Below are 17,935 nucleotides of genomic sequence, written 5' to 3'. Positions count from 1 at the left end.
TAAATACCCAAGTCAATACAATATCCAACAATTATTCCCTTGTTTGACCTTTACCTGCAGTTTGCAACGATAGGGAAAATATGCCAAATGTGCATTTTAACTGAGAATCCTGTACTCTACTGACCACATTCACACATACTCGAAGATGAAATAGTACAATTGCTTAGTTCAAAAAAAAAATTACTCTGAAACACGTTCAAAACCATGTTTGTTTTGATCTTCCTTCGTAGAGGATAGTCCCAACACGCGTGACGTCAGCAGCGGCAGAGTCAGAGAGCTTCCACATTCTAGTCTCCCGGTTCATCATTGCCATATCGCGGAGGATAGAATACCATCCAGGGTTTGTGCAGCCGAACCGAGTCCCTGCATCAGTCATGGCGGCGCCGTTAGCCCACTTCGACGAAGACTGGCAGGATTTCAATGAATTCAAGGCGGCCTCCGGGTCGCCGAACCGACTGGACCAGCTGAACTCGAACATGGCTGATTCGGGACTGGTGGATGATTTCTCAGACCTCGACAGCTTCTCGGGGGATATATGCAGCTTCACATCAATGGAGGACCTTGTCCACGACTTCGATGAGAAGCTGACAGTTTGCTTTCGAAATTACAACACCAAGACTGAAAACATAGCCCCTATTAAACCTATCACAGAAGATAATTTCCTCAAAGACGACGAGTGAGTGTGAATTTTGTAGCTACTACTTTTTTTATCAGTTAAGCATTTATAGTTTGTCTACAATCTCAAGCTAGTTAGTTAGCATGCCATTGCTAATGTGAACCTGCTGCTAGCTAGCCATTTTACAAAAGGGTTGTTAGTGTTAGCTAGTTAGCCAATGTTATTTGGAATGCATGTAAACCTGTAAAGATAATTTAGGAAATAAGGACTTCAAGAGAAGATCCTTCAAGATAAGCTGAAGTGTTTTGTTGTTTGTTAGCAGGTAACGTTAGTTAAAATACATTAGCTGAGCTGTGTTTTCAAAGTAGCTAGCTAAGTTAGCTAGCAGCTAGCTACCCAATTGAAGTTTGTAAATAACTTGATAGTTAAACTTTCACATGTCACATGCACAGTGACATTACTTTCTTGCAAACTCAAAACTCAACAATACAATCATTAATAACAATGTAATACTAGAAAAAACACACGAGAAATATGAAGAACCCAAAAAGTAAGTAAGCATACTAACATTGTATACATACCCAGTTTCAATACCATATTTACAATGTCAGCGATACTGGCGTGATGGAGTCGGATATGATATAAGGTGACTGGTGATAGGATATAAACAGAGTAGCAGCAGCTTCTATGTGAGTGGGTGCGTGTGTGTAGACTAATGTGCATATTATGTGTGAGTGAGTTTGTAGGGCCCTGGTGATTGTGCATAGACACAGTTCAAAATTAAAACGTCGATAAAGATAGAAAGTTAACTCCGATAGTTTGTGTAGCTATTTAGCAGTCTTGTTGATTGGGGATGAAAGCCGTTGAAGAGCCTGATATAGATGTCCTGGATTAGAGGTTGACAGATTATGATTTTTCAACCAATAACGATTATTGGAGGACCAAAAAAAGCCGATACAGAATAATCGGCTGATTTTATTACTTTTTAAAATATATTTTTTTATATATGTGTATGTATATGTTTACGTGTGTGTGTAATAATGACAATTACAACAATACTGAATGAATACATTTATTTTAACTTAATATAATACATAAGATCTATTTAGTCTCAAAAAATAATGAAACATGCTCAATTTGGTTTAAATAATGAAAAAACACATTGTTGGAGAAGAAAGTAAAAGTGCAATATGTGCCTTGTAAAAAAGCTAACGTTTAAGTTCCTTGCTCAGAAAATATGAAAGCTGGTGGTTCAGTATTCCCAGTTCTTCAATATTCGCAGTTAAGAAGTTTTAGGTTGTAGTTAATTATAGGAATTATGACGCGTCAACTATTTATCTATATACCATTTTTGTATTTCATATACCTTTGACTATTGGATGTTCTAGTAGGCACTTTAGTATTGACAGCCTAATCTCAGGGGTTGATAGGCTTTAAGTCATAAACAATGCTGTGCCTCAAGCATTGCTAAGAGCTGCTGGCAAACGCAGTAAAGTTTACATGAATGCTTACGAGCCTGCTGCTGCCTACCACCGCTCAGTGAGACTGCTCTATCAAATATGAAATCATAGACTTAATTATAATATAATAAACACAGAAATACGTGCCTTTGGTCATTAATATGGTCAAATCCGGAAACTGTCATTTCAAAAACAAAACATTTATTCTTTCAGTAAAATACTTCTGTATTTTATCGAACTGGTGGCAAACCCTAAGTCTAAATATTGCTGTTACATTGCACAGCCTTCAATGTTGTGTCATAATTACGTAAGATTCTGGCAAATTGTTTGCAACAAGCCAGGTGGCCCAAACTGTTGCATTATACCCTGACTCTGCGTGCAATGAACGCAAGAGAAGTGACACAATTTCCCAAGTTAATATTGCCTGCTAACATGAATTTCTTTTAACTAAATATGCAGGTTTAAAAATATATACTTCTGTGTATTGATTTTAAGAAAGGCATTGATGTTTATGGTTAGGTACATTCGTGCAAGGATTGTGCTTTTGTTAAATCATCACCTGTTTGGTGAAGTAGGCTGTGATTCGATGATAAATTAACAGGCACCGCATTGATTATATGCAACGCAGGACAAGCTGGTTAACCTAGTAATATCATAAACCATGTGTAGTTAACTAGTGATTATGTGAAGATTGATTGTTTTTTATAAGATAAGTTTAATGCTAGCTAGCAACTTAACTTGGCTCCTTGCTGCACTCGCGTAACAGGTGGTCAGCCTGCCACACAGTTCCTCGTGGAATGCAATGTAATCGGCGTCCAAAAATGCCGGTTACCGATTGTTATGAAAACTTGAAATTGGCCCTAATTGGCCGATGAATCGGCCAACCTTTATCCTGGATGGCAGGGAGCTCGGCCCCAGTGATCTACTGGGCTGTCCGCGCCTTGCGATCGAGGGCGGTACTATTACCATACCAGGCAGTGATGCAGCCAGTCAAGATGTGGAGCTTTTTGAGGATTTGAGGGCCCATGGCTAACTTTTTCAACCTCCTGAGGGGGAAGAGGTGCTTTCACACCTTCTTCACAACTGTGCATGTGTGTTTGGACCATTTTAAGGCTTTAGTGATTTGGACACAGAAGAACTTGAAGCTCTCGACAGAGGTACACAGAGGTAAATCTTTGTAATTGTTTTTGAAAGGGCACGCTTCAGCTTAGTCTGATTTAATCTGGCAGTAATACACAATTAATGGGTATATACAGCCTGAAACGAATCTCTGAAAAATCGTGTAAATGCACCCAAGAAGACAGAATTTTGAATAGAATTACATTTAAACTACTGGTTGAGACAAAATATCTCCAGGAAAGTATTGTTTACCCTACTGTTTAGATCGATGGTGTGTTTCAACCTGCTCTCAGAGCATTTCTTATTATTCTGTATGTAAATTTGAGAGACTCCATTTAGTATGTGGATGTCCATCATCCATTTCGTATAATATGTTACGAATGACAATTCTTATGTTACGAATTTGCCTTCACAATGAACATTTAATATTCTGAATCCAAATAACATTTTTTTCATTGTCATGGCATGCTTGGTTCAATAGCCTTTGAAGAGAGAGAACTGAACATCCAACATAAAACTAACATTAACATATACAGTGCCTTCAGAAATGACTCATACCCCTTGACCATAGATTACACATTTTGTTACTACAGTCTGAATCCAAAATGGATTACATTTTTTTTCTTCTTACCAATCTACACATAATACCCCATAATAACAAAGTGAAACCATGTTTTTAAAGTTTATTGAAAATGAAATACAGAAATATCTAATTTACATAAGTATTCACACCCCTGAGTCGGTACTTTGTAGAAGCACCTTTGGCAGCAATTACAGCTAAAAGTCTTTCTGGTAAGTCTCTAAAAACTTTTCACACCTGGATTGCGCAACATTTACCCATTTATTATTTTCATAATTCTTCAAGCTCTTTCAAATTGGTTGTTGATCATTGCTTGTCAACCATTTTCAAGTGTTGCCATAGATTTTCAAGTAGATTGAAGTCAATGCTGTAAATAGGCCACTTGGTAACATTCACTGTCTTCTTGCTAAGCAACTCCAGTGTAGTTTTGGCCTTGTGTTTTAGGTTATTGGTCTGCTGAAAGGTGAATTCATCTCCCAGTGTCTGGTGGAAAGCAGACTGAACCAGGTTTTCCTCTAGGATTTTGCCTGTACTTAGCTCTATTCCATAAAAAAATGTATCCTGAAAAACTCCCCAGTCCTTAACGATTAAAAGCATACGCACAGCATGATGCAGCCACCACTATGCTTGGAAATATGGAGAGTGGTACTCTGTATTGTGTTGTATTGGATTTGCCTCAAACATAACACTTTGTATTAAGGGCAAAGGTAATTGTTTGGCCACATTTTTGTTGCATTACTTTAGTGCCTTGTTGCAAACAGAATGCATGTTTTGGAATGTTCTTTTTCTCTACAGACTTCCTTTTCATTCTGTAAATTAGGTTGGTATTGTGGAGTAACTACAATGTTCTTGATCCATCCTCAGTTTTTTGCTATCACAACCATTAACCAGTTAATTGTAATGAAAAATATAATCTATGTAATCCCCCAAATAATGATTTATTATGAGAGGGCCATAAACAATACCTAGTAATGCTGCATACTCAGGATGGTTAAAATCTCACCTTTCTGGTAAATTTTTTTTAATAAAAGGCTGAGGTGTACTGACTTTTGAGGACACAAGCTGAAGTACACAGTACAAGTATGATACAAATAAGAAAATGACATTTTATATTATGCATTTCCTATTCAACAAAACTGTATCGATAAGGCTTGAAATGACTTATTTGCTTTCTAAATATAGTATATTGAAATTATAAACACGACTAACTATAAGATTTCACCTTCCTTATATCTGTAAAATACATAAATGTGCATTTTTTCTGAAGGTCTCGCTTGATCAAAACGTCTGCCCCCATCGCTGTGAACGTCTCACAGAGCTCTTTATTGTCTTCCTGAACTTGTTAGGAACTCTCCTTTCATCTATATTCATTTTGTCCGTCTATGACAGTGTTTTTTAAAATTTAAAATCGATTAATTATTTTAGATTAATTGCTATGAATTGACCTCAATGTGCTACTGTGATGAAACCACTCTCCTGCTGTGCTACGGTGTAACGATGTCAGTGGCTGTGATGTAGGGTTCCGCCAGGAGTTGGGCAGTCGGAAGAGCGAATGAAATGAAGCTGGGATGTCCCTCCTACCAAGTGGTAAACAATACGTTCCTGTGGATATTTTCTCTCACATTTCGGGCAGCTGAAGAACAAACCGCACAAACAACTTTAAAAATAAAAAGCATAGCTTAATCGCTCAACACACACACACACACACACACACACACAGAGTCAGAGTCAGAGTCAGATGCACACACAAAGATTGTCAGTTGAAATGGACAGTCTTCTATGTTGCTTCAGTTGCTCTTGAGTCACATCCAAATAATCTTGGGGAAAATGAGCTCAGGATGGTGAGAGGAAGGTGGAGGGGGTAGTTTGGAGAGAAGCCTTAGCAGGGATGAAAGAGCAGTGCACTGAGGGCAGCGGAGTCCTTTCATGAGTGACTGCCCTTTTTGGAGGACGTGCCTTGCCTACTAACAAGCTCTACTGTAGCTGGCTGATGACCTACCTCCAAGCAGAGACGCACAGCGAGGATGACATGGAGACAGGAAGTAATGTGTGTGTGTTCATATATCGATGTGCTTTAGGGAAAAGTTTCATGATCAACTTTCCTTGGTGTAGGACTACCCATGGAGATACACAGAGAGCCACTGGCCACATAGAGGCTTTTGTGTGCTTGTTCTTGTTTATGCAGGGCTTGCATGTGTGCGTGCGTGTCTGTTGTTGATGGCCTAAAAATATAGTAATGCCTGAATCACAGGGTGACAGCCGCAGGGCCAAAGCATTTCCTGCCAGCATTGCCCAATTTAGAGAACCTGTCCTTGAACTGTGTGTTGTTGATGATAATGATGCTTTGTTAGTAAGAGAGGGATGGAGAGACTGGAGTTATATGAAGAACACGTGTGTGACAAACTCTCTGATGCAAAACCTTTCTGACACTTGGGTTCACAGTGCCCATCCTCGCATCGCTCGCAGCAGTCCTGGTCAGGCACACACACTCATCCTCACATTACACATGTTCACTCCCATTGTGTAGCGGGATCTATGTACAAAATGTATTCTGTATTTCCTATAGTATAGCGCAAAGCCCTTTTGAGAGAGAATTGACATAAAAAATACATTTGGCATAAAATGTCTAGGCTATTAAAATGCTAGATTCCTGCTCTCTTATCAGGCAGAGGAGAGCTGCGTCAGGGACAGAGGGGTGTGTGTGGGTGGTGAGGAAAGAGGATGACACACTACTGCCAACTAATGCTGTGTCACTGGGGAAATGTTTCAAGTGCAGTGTAACATTTTCTGTCTTCCTTCTTTTTCTCTCCTTTCTCATCCCCTTTCTCTTCATTCCTCTCACTATTTCTCTTCCACGTTCTTTCTCTCGTTCTCCCCCTCAGGGTGTGGAATGCTCTGACAGATAACTATGGCAACGTGATGCCAGTGGACTGGAAGACATCTCACATTCGCTCCCTGCATCTCCCCACACTCAACCTCTGCAAGCAGGGGGTAAGACACACACACACCCACAGGCAAACACTTACACACATGGTCTGCACCTCCACACTGTACACATTCCCCCGCTCAGCACACCTGTTCATTAGCTCAGCCAAGCTGACTCTCATCTCCCTTTTTGCTCTCTCCCTCCCTATCTCTCTCTTTGTCCCTCTTCTCGCCCTCTTCTCTCTCTTCCTCTGATGGACAGAAGCTGGACAACATGCCTCTGGACCTGTCTGATGATGAGGAGCTGAGGGAACAGATGGACATGCACTCCATTATTGTGTCCTGCATCAACGATGAGCCGCTCTTCACTGCCGAACAGGTACACACACACACACACACTTGATAGACAACACACACATACACACTCGCTCTCTTTCTATCACGTCTCAAATTCACCACACTCTACTACTTACAAAGCCACACTCTTAACACAAGCTATGTGTGTGTGTGTGTTGCAGGTGATCGAGGAGATTGAGGAGATGATGCAGGAGTCTCCAGACCCAGAGGATGATGAGAGCCCGTCCCAGTCAGACCTGTCCATGCTCTCCCAAGATCTCAGCAACCTCAAACGTTCCAGCTCCAACACCAGCTATGAGGACCGTGAGTGACTCCTAACTCGCATCAAATCACTAACAGCTCAAGTATAAACAGCTCCCTGCAGCTGTATTACACAACCCCATCCCATACATATATACTGAGTATACCAAACTTTAAGTTCCAAAAGGGATGCTGGCCCATGTTGACTCCAATGCTTCCCACAGTTGTCAAGTTGGCTGTATGTCTTTTGGGTGGTGGGCCGTTCTTGATATACACAGGAAACTGTTGAGCACAAAAAACGCAGCAGTGTTGCAGTTCTTGACACAACCCAGTGTGACTGGCACCTGCTACCATACCCGTTCAAAGGCACTTATGTATTTTGTCTTGTCCATTCACCCTCTGAATGGCACACATACACAATCCATGTCTCAAGGCTTAAACATCCTTCTTTAACGTGTCTCCTCCCCTTCATCTACACTGATTGAAGTGTATTTAGCAGGTGACATCAATAAGGGATCAAATCAAAATCAAATGTATTTATATAGCCCTTCTTACATCAGCTGATATCTCAAAGTGCTGTACCGAAACCCAGCCTAAAACCCCAAATAGCAAGCAATGCAGGTGTAGAAGCACGGTGGCTAGGAAAAACTCCCTGAAAGGCCAATACCTAGGAAGAAACCTAGAGAGGAGCCAGGCTATGAGGGGTGGCCAGTCCTCTTCTGGCTGTGCCGGGTGGAGATTATAACAGAACATGACCAGGATGTTCAAATGTTCATAAATAACCAGCATGGTCAAATAATAATAATCACAGTAGTTGTCAAGGGTGCAACAAGTCAGCACCTCAGGAGTAAATGTCAGTTGGCTTTTCATAGCCGATCATTAAGAGTATCTCTACCGCTCCTGCTGTCTCTAGAGAGTTGAAAACAGCAGGTCTGGGACAGGTAGCACACCCGGTGAACAGGTCAGGGTTCCATAGCCGCAGGCAGAACAGTTGAAACTGGAGCAGCAGCACGGCCAGTTGGACTGGGGACAGCAAGGAGTCATCATGCCAGGTAGTCCCGAGGCATGGTCCTAGGGCTCAGGTCCTACGAGAGAAAGAAAGAAGGAGAGAAAGAGAATTAGAGCGGGCATACTTAAATTCTCACAGGACACCGGATAAGACAGGAGAAGTACTCCAGATATAACAAACTGACCCTAGCCCACCGACACACAAACTACTGCAGCATAAATACTGGAGGCTGAGACAGGAGGGGTCAGGAGACACTGTGGCCCCATCCGATGATACCCCCGGACATGGCCAAACAGGAAGGATATAGGGATCATAGCTTTCACCTGGATTCACCTAGTCAGTCTGTCAGGGAAAGAGCAAGTGTCCTTAAATGTTTTGTATATTTAGTGTATATACAACTGGAATACAGATACAGGGTCACAGTAGCATTGTTACATAATAGACACAGCAATTACTGCTTACTTGTTATGTAACTTTAAATGCAAAACATATCAAGCTGTAATGCAAACGTTTGGGACTGACCATGTAAGTATGTGTTAGTATGTGATGTGTTATCCTGCCATGTATTCATGGAATTTGTCAAGCTCTATGTGTTAGTATGTTTATGTTCTAATCCCTACCTCCTCCCAGGCTTGCGTCGTCTTTCAGTCTCAGAGCTGAGCGAGGCCTTGGAGGAGGTGGAGACGGCCATCAGGCGCTACAGTGAGGAGCTGATCCAGGCCCTGGCCCTGAGGGACGAGCTGGACTTTGAGAAGGAGGTGAAGAACAGCTTCATCTCACTGCTCATCGATGTGCAGAATCGGCAGAAGGAGCACCGTGAGCTGCTCCGCAAGAAGAAGAAGATCAGGCCCACAGGCAGCGCTCAGAGGGCAGACAGGACACATGTCCCTGGGACGGTGAGCGAGATGGGCACAGATTCGTACACATAGTATTGTATGATTTGAAATGCATATAATACACATTGTGATGCACATACGTGCCTTGATACAGTGGGGTCTGAAATTATTGACACCCTTAATTAAGATGAGCAGTACTGACTGTATAAAATAAATAATGCAAGTACTGAGCTAATACATTTGCTCAGAGAAGTAGATTTTGTTTAACAAGTCATAATTTTTAAACTCAAATGTAGTGGTCAAAATGACCCCCCAAAGACTAAATAAAGTAGTCACAAGTTTAGTATTTGGTTCCATATTTCTATCACACAATGACTACATCAATATTTGAACTTTATTTAACTAAGCAAGTCAGTTGAGAACCAATTCTTATTTTCAATGATGGCCTAGGAACAGTACCTTGTCAGCTCGGGGATTCAATCTTGCAACCTTTCGGTAACTAGTCCAACGCTCTAACCACGAGGCTACCTGCCACCCCTAAATTAATGGTAAATAATGTATTGTGTCATTTTGGAGTCAATTGTATTGTAAATAAGAATAGTATATGTTTCTAAACACCTCTACATTAATGTAGATGCTATCATGATTACCCATAATCCTGAATGAATCATGAATGATAATGATATCTTAGCATGTCTATTTACCATTCATTTCTATTGGGCACAAAATAATCCGAATAAAATAAACCCAAAACAAACTGCAAATGCATCCAACAAGTCTGTAGAGTTACAAGCTTGATGTAGTCGTTGTTTGCTAGGAATATGGAACCAAATACTCAACTTTGGACTACTTTATAAGAATCTTTGGGTGGTCAATCATTTTGACCCCTACGTTTTTCAGGAAAAATATTGACTTGCTAAACAAAATCTTTCTCTGGGCAATTGTATTAGTATAAAATAACATAATTTCCCACATTTTTTGAGCATACAATATAGTTCAGTACTTGAATTATTTATTTTATATGGTCATTAATGCTCATCTTTATCAAGGGTGTCAATCATTTTGTACCCCACTGTTAGTGTATTGTGCACACGCCCATTTATACAGGCACAAACCAGGTTAGATGCATGCACTGGAAACAGAAGAAATGCATGAGAGACATGCCTGGAAGTGCAAAACAACACCCTGCAGTAGTCCTGTACTAACTTCTGCACTCACCCTGCAGACCCTGTTGGGTCTCTCTTTCTGTCTCTCCTTCTGCTTTATTCTACAGTCCACTATTAGCCTACTATTTACATACTGAAAATGTATTTATTTACATCATTACATTGTAATTATTGGGCTTTGTTATATGTCTTTGTAAATACCAGCTGAAAACTGGACAGTAAAATAAACGACCCTGTAGGTCTGAATTCACCTTGCCATTGTTTTTGTCCAATCTGAACTGTTGGACTTCCGTGCGGATAATTTGTCCTTTTCGGAACCAGAAACGATGGCAGGTTGAATCCAGTTCTATACCCCTCTTCTTATTCTCATGCTCTCTAGAGCTCTCATGTCTTTTTGGAGGGTTTCTCATTCTTTCTCTGGTAGTTTTATCTCTCTTGCGTTCTCTCCCTCCTCTCCCTTCCTCTAGCTCTTCACTATGGAAGGGCTGTCCACTGTCATTCAGAACGGCCTCCGTCAAACTTTCGGCATCACAGGAGGGGACAAACAGGTGCCCCTCTCTCTCTAGCTATCCTCTCATCTTTTTGACATTTTTCTTTGCAGTTCTTTTCTCTACAGCTTTTGCCGCTGCTGTGTTTACCACATGTCCTCTTTATTTTACCATCTTTCATTTTCAATTTAACTCAAGCCCTCCTTTCTGCTCTCTCATCCTGTGGCTCATTCTCTCTGTCCATCAAACACAAATTAAGCAGCTCTCCTTCTCAGCTTTCATATCCTTCTCTTTTTATGACTTGTTCTTTTCTTCCCTTATCCTTTTCCTGTCTTGTTGACTGAGCATTTAGCCTTGAGATTGGCTGTAACTGGATGCTGAATCATCCAGTAGTGTGCACTCCTTATTTCCTGCAAACAAGCATCCTCCTATTACTAATGCCCAGTTGTCTCCCACCAAGCTAAAACCAACCAATGGCCTTAAACCTCACCTACAGCCACACACCAACCAATCACAACTTACTTTCACTCATTATTGGCTCGGAGTCGACCAATGACTCTCTCACTATCAAATATTCAGTTTCTTGACTTCCAACAATTCATACAAAGGGTGATGGTAAAGGTTTAGGATTGTGACAGTCATGGAATTTTGGATGACTATAATTGGCCAGCGTAATAATAACCGTTTGAATAGCACATTTTCTCCCCTCCTTTGCGCCTGATTGCATGTGCTGCCATATAAATAGAATGAATAGAACGGGCCACTGCATTTATGTCAATGATCAATATGTGCTGTCATCTTTTGATTCAACTCAACTGACATTGCTTGAACACTTCATTAACAGGGGAACAACGGCAAATTTAGGGAATTTGTCTAGCTGCCTAAACTTCTCTGAATTAGTGTCCCCTCTGAGGAATACAGAAAATCTACTGACATAATTTATATTCCGTCAGCGAACATACACTGAACAGAGATATAAATGTAAAGTGCTGAGATGAAAGATCCCAGCCGCACGCCGTAAAAAAAAAAAGACTTAAGTGACAATGCCCTAGAAGCCGGTGTTTGGAGGATATATTGGTACGTGTGTTAGGTCCGAGACAAGTCGGGGGCAGAAAACTGCCAATATATCCTCCAAACACCGGCTTCGAGGGTGTTATCACTTTTATACATCGGATTACCAACATATTCAAATAACTTTATTAACTTTATTTTGATGAATTTATTCATACTATTTCATCCTTCCACAAGAAATAGTCCCGACACAAATCTAGGGTTGCTACCCAAGCCGGCTGGTCGTTCGCTCTATCGGTTCGGTTTCCAGAGACGTGACCCAGTCGTTCAGTCTTTCTGCTCTGTATCTATGGACGCGACCCAGTCGGTGCTTGTAAATGTTATCCCTTGCTTGCTAGCTAGCTAGCCAACTACAGGTAACTTACGATCGTGTCAAAAAGTGCAGCCAGAATAACAGCAATGTAGCTGCATTTGTTTAAGCTGTTTTCCAGTGACATTTATTTGGATACATGCGTAACAATGAGCTAATGAGGCGTGATTTCGCCTGGTATGGAGAATGTGCTCTCTCACCAGGAAACTGTTGTTCAGGGGAGCTAGCCAACAACACAGCTAACAGAGTCACTTCAAACTGAAACTGGAAAGACTGCAAACTAGCTGCACTTCGTTTCGTTTGACCTTTTTTCAATTTATATTTCTTTGTATATATCCATACAAATTATGCCAGCTGATTCATGATTCCGACTGGCCGAGAAAATCTGCCTGTCTGTCTCGTCCCTGCACGTTCATTACTATATTGAGTAATTGAAACTGAAACAGCGCATCCCAAATGGCTGGAGACAACAAACAATGTACCAGGCCAGCTGTGATTTTACAATCTGAGAGCAAGATTTGTTGGACTACCAAGAAAAATATTGGTGAATTATATTATTCATACATTGATATGCATCCATCTATTCTGCCAACATTTCCTTACTCTGTCATAGAATTCTGAGTCAAATCTAACCTCTTTTTAAAACCTCTTTAAGTTGATTTTGTAGCGTAAACTGGGAATTTTATATTTTTTATGGATATTATGGTTGTCTGCAAAGTAGTTAAAATGCTGGTTGTTCCAGTTGAAAGTTAAGATTTACCCATGTTGAATGTTATATCATATTTGTGCATCACTGAGTGACGCTCTATCGAATCACGGGGTCATTTCATGTTTTTATGTGTATCTGAGCTATTTGTCGTTCAAGCAGGCAGAACTACAGACGAGTTTTGCATCAAAAATTCTTAACTTTCTCTTTTATCATGGTGCAGTTTTTCTTTTTCTTTCTGTTCAACATTTTTGTCTTTTTTTTTATCCCCCTCCATCCTTTGCCTTCCCTCTCTCCTGTGTCGTGTTCTCTCTCTCCTCATTCTGTGGTTGTGACGTGTGTTTCTCGCTCTCAGTATCTGACCACAGTTATCCCCTATGAGAAGAACTCTGGCTCCCCCTCTGTGGAAGACCTTCAGATCCTCACCAAGAGTGAGTACGGACATGTTCCTGTTTATTACAACCTTGTATTATTTATTTTACAAACCACACTTTGTCTGTTAACTTTTTAAGTCACTGTAGGCCAACCGATGAAAGCTGTAATGTGAAGACCGAAATGTCCTATTATGACCATGATAGTAACTCATCCCAAATCTTTTTTCATTTTTTGCTCTTCCCTCCATGCAGTTCTGCATGCCATGCGGGAGGACAGTGAGAAGGTACCCAGCCTCCTAACAGACTACATTCTCAAAGGTACTCCCTCCCTACCAGTTTCAAAACTCTTACTCCCGTTCAAAACACCACACATTACCACACAAGGTGTACATTCTCAAAGATACTCAATTACTTTGAGGAAACATTGCTCCCATTCAAAACAGAGCTTTTGTCTAGATTGACAGTCTCACTATGACCTAGTGCCGGAGAAAGATGCTGCAGGACACAAGGGTCCTGTTAGGACACATGTTATTAGGAGGGTCTACTTCCAATGTGTTCTTTGTTCACTGAAGGCCTGCAGGGTTTTTCGAAGCCTTTCATCTTGACCTTTACCCTCCTTGTTTCTCGCCTCTGCTGCGCTGCTCTGTCGCTAGTTCTAGTATGAGAAAGGTGGAGGTTTGTGAGCCACACACACACACACACAATGACATGCATACAGGAAACGCACACACACGCAATGTGTGGAGAGCCCGCTCTCACACACCTCCGAGACAGCCCCCTTCCCTGGCTCTGTGCTGTAGTGTAGTGTACCTGTGCTGTGATTGTGATTATGGTGTACTTACTTTACTTACCCTCTATCTTACACACACTCCCTCCTCCTACTCACACACACGCTCTTGCTCACCCTCCCGTCCGTTCTTAATTGCTCTCTTCCATGTGGTACATCATTTTAGGTTGACAGCTGTTTTCTGGGTGTTCTTCTTGTCCCTACAGTGCTGTGTCCCACATAAACCCAGTGGAGGAGCCACCTGTTCTACAACACTCTGAACACACTCAAGGCATAAGCACTTTTTATTTTTTAGGAACTCAACTTACTGTCCCTGACCTCCAGGGGGCCCTCATTGATTTTGTTAGTCACTCTCACTCAGATATCAATAACATGGCATAAGCCATGGTAAAATGTGATGAATTGTAGGAAATTATTCACCCCATGGTAAAATGGGTAGAAATGCAATAATGTCTCTCTGCCCCATGGCAGAACTAGAATTGCATGAATTTTTCGTAGAAAATTGCTAAATGTTCTCTCTGCCCCATGGCAAAATGTGTAGAACTGCAGGAAATTATCTTTAAAACATGCATTTTTCTGACTGTCATCAAGAGGGGTCCCATGAAACAAATTTGCCGCTCTTAGAGCCCCCAAAAGGCTAAAGCTGGCCCTGCGCTCAGGAGCTGCAGAGTTCTTGAACATACCAATGGAAGGAGTCACCCACCCCCCTAATAAGGTGGACTCTTCCTGATGGAGTATTTATTTTCTCCACAACAACTTTTCCCGCAACCTTTTGAGATTCACATTTTAATGCCTGTTTTACCTTATAATCTTCTCACCTTTTACGTGTAATCTTAAATGTTTTTTTAATGTTGTAATGCTAATATCTCACATTCGTTTTAATGTCTTCTCTGCATGTTAGCAGTATTACTCTCCATTGTCTAAAGTGGCTTGCTGTTCTCATCTTCTATCCTCCGTTTGCACTGATGTGAAGGAACTGGAGATGGAAAACAAATTCCTCTACATTCACCTGCCTGCCTTTTCACATCATTAAAGGTTAGGGTGAGGAGACAAGGAGAAGAAGTCACTTGACAATTGGGATGCAGCTTTTCTCTGTTAAACTGGCTAATTCCCTCTGTGTGTGGGTATATATAGGAGGGATGGGAAAATAAGGCTTCCTGAACCAGTCTAACTATGGCGGGATCAGTCCAATGGGAGCTCGCCACTTTATCAGAGAGCTATTGGTTCAGAGCAATTAATGATTGACAGACCATGGGATTAGTGGGGTTCAGAAGCCTTGTTTTCACCATCTCTTAGGTTTTATGTTTCATAAACCCCCTTAAAGGTTGTGCACGTCTTTGCATGCTGCTACATAGGATTAGGGAGCTACATCGGTCAAATATTATAAAGCATTGTTTGTATACTACAATGTGAAATTGCACAGATGGAACTTTTTTTTTTTAAGTGATAACTTCTCAAAAAAGGGAAAAATAATGACAGAAGTTAGTAAGAAGGTAACAAAGAACAAACTTGCACAGCTTTTTATTTTTCTGTAGTTTTAGAGAGATGAGGGACTTTTTACTGCCAGCAGTGTGTGGCCACTTATTATAACATCACCATTGTTATGTAAACACTAGCCGTCAACCTCTGACCCCTCCTAGGGATGTCACATGACATCACCCTGTATACTTGCCTCATACCTCCTCTATAAAGTACAGTAAGTGAAGGGTTACAGCAATAATATTAGAATGTAAAATAATGGTTAAATTGCTGTGAGTTGATCCTGCCATGTTGTGTTTAGAACTAATAACTCTTTGATGTTGTGTAAATGTTGGGGATCTAGTGATGACATGTTATCTTGTCTTGTCTAGTGGACGTAGCAACAGTAGTAGATCACCAAATCGTTGCATGTACTTATGTAGACAATTTAAAGGATGTAGAGAGGTTTCTGTACAAAAGCAGGAGAGATTTTTCAAACTTAAATATTTCAAAAACCCATTGTCTACATCCACAACCACTAACCTTCAGCACTGTCTATAATATCACCTCTGTACAATCCTGTCAAATCATCAGCAGTAACTAAGCTCAGTGCACAATAATTACAATAACACACAAGCCCATCAGGTCTGGTCTATCACTACTCTCAGGTACACCCAGAGCATCGGTTCTACAGCAGCCAGCCTGTCCACAGAAGTACAGCATTATGGATCGTGTTAGGAAGAAAGAGTGTAGATGTTGTTACGCCATGCTTGGGGATAATGTTGAAGCATTAGCAAGCCCATCATCCTATAGCTTGAGTAGCCATTTAGTAGTTTTTGTCTGTCCTAGGCCTGAGTAGTAATATAGTAACATCAGTGATAAGGTTTCAGACAAGTATAGGCTAGTACCTAGCTAAGTGGACGTTGTAGCATCAGCTTGCGATAGCGCTGTATCAAGGCAACCTGACACCTATAGACAGCAACTAGATATCCCAGGTGGGCCGCTGTAAGTCAATGGTAGTGCCAGTCCTCACTAGTAGAAGTCTGGTGTAGTTGGCAGGAATCATCGAGTCTTACGGAAGCTCTCTTTTCCCTGTATCATTGTGTATGTTATGAAGAGATGTTGGGTTTTAGTTGAGGGTCTCAGAAGGCATCTTTCTTTAGTAAGGGAAGCCAGTAGACCTCTACGTACTGTACAGAATCATATGTAGCTATCTTTCAACTGTAGCAAGCTTCAGAATCATTCAGAACCCCAAGCATGTGCTGCATGCACTTTATCTACTTTTACTTAAAGTAAATAAAATGAATGATAAGGATTAAGGTCACACTAAAGGGATCCTTAGCATTGAACCACATTGTAATAAGAAAGTTAAGCTGAACTGAAATGTATACTAGCTTGGGTGGGGTTTGGACTCCTTGAAACTAGTCGAGTTGAGAACTAGTATTATTCTGGTTGTCTTGGAGCGGCATGGGGTTGTCACAGAGATCAGAGAAGGTTATCGACTCAGGCTAAAGCCCCACCCCTCGTCGCATGTCTGCTAAAATAGAGGGACCATATCAGCGTATATCCACGCTTTATCTAGAGATTTATATTTATATAGACACAAGCAACAAATAAGGCTGCCTTTGTAAATGCCAGAACTTTTGTATAATAGAATCTACTCTTTTATTTTTAATGCAATATACTTCTTCCCCCATTTTGGGTTTTTATGTTTACTTGTCTTGTTGTCATGAGGTACTAAAGTACATTCATTTATTCAGTAAATGTTTGTTTTGTAACCATATCGACTGTAGTGGTACAAACGTTTTGTGCCAGAATTACATTGGAACTCATTTCAAAATAAAATGTTTACTTTGGTGTCATACTATTGGTTTGTAAGTGCATCCATGACGATCAATAATTGGTATTAAATCACCTTTTTACTCTACTTAAAGTTACTATCAAAATACTTTTAATAGATGCAATCTGTAAACAGAAAATGTGCAGAAACCTATCAAAAGGCATTCTTACATGCAGAGCAACAGCAAGTCAATGTACAAATATGTTTTATATCAAATAAAAATGGCATACTCTTCTCTTTCTATGTTAGGTCAGTGTAGCTATAAGAACAAATCTGAATATAAATGGATGCCTTAAATACTGTTAATTGAAAAAATGTAATGTTATTCTCTCAGTGTAACTAACGGGCAGCTCTTCTCTCCATCAGCCCCTCTACCTCCTCGGGAGTCCTATTTCATGGAAGCACTCATGCATCTGTCCCAGAATTATGTCAGTCTTGCTCCCAAGAAAAGTCATTTTCTTAGACAATCTGAAGTGAGTCATTTATCAGTTCGATGTGAAGAAGCAGTAAAAACCAAACTGCACAACGTTGCAGTCATAGCCAAAGAGGAATAGTTCTAAGCAGTGGCGACCTGTCATTCAGGGCAGGTGGGG

The 17,935-nt window shown here is 40.8% G+C and overlaps 1 protein-coding gene across 2 annotated transcripts; it reads left to right on the top strand.

Moving 5' to 3' along the window:
* Positions 1-227: 227 nt before the first annotated feature.
* si:ch211-57i17.1 (FEZ domain-containing protein) lies at positions 228-17,369 on the top strand. 2 transcript variants are annotated; one of them, XM_021600614.2, is made up of 9 exons: positions 228-676; positions 6,658-6,766; positions 6,963-7,079; positions 7,219-7,360; positions 8,937-9,202; positions 10,776-10,856; positions 13,239-13,314; positions 13,510-13,575; positions 14,251-17,369. In XM_021600614.2, exons 1-9 carry the CDS (start codon positions 375-377, stop codon positions 14,265-14,267), a joined length of 1,176 nt encoding a protein of 391 aa, XP_021456289.1. In that variant the 5' UTR covers positions 228-374; the 3' UTR covers positions 14,268-17,369. The 2 variants fall into 2 exon arrangements, with proteins under 2 accessions (XP_021456289.1, XP_021456290.1); XM_021600615.2 differs by lacking the exon at positions 10,776-10,856 and having other exon boundaries at positions 232-676.
* The last annotated feature ends 566 nt before the right edge of the window (positions 17,370-17,935 follow it).

The sequence above is a fragment of the Oncorhynchus mykiss genome, chromosome 4 (assembly GCF_013265735.2).
Source record: "Oncorhynchus mykiss isolate Arlee chromosome 4, USDA_OmykA_1.1, whole genome shotgun sequence".
NCBI classification, from domain to species: Eukaryota; Metazoa; Chordata; class Actinopteri; order Salmoniformes; family Salmonidae; genus Oncorhynchus; species Oncorhynchus mykiss.
The sequence above is the reverse complement of the archived record's forward strand: the minus strand, read 5'-3'. Positions and strand labels throughout refer to the sequence as shown.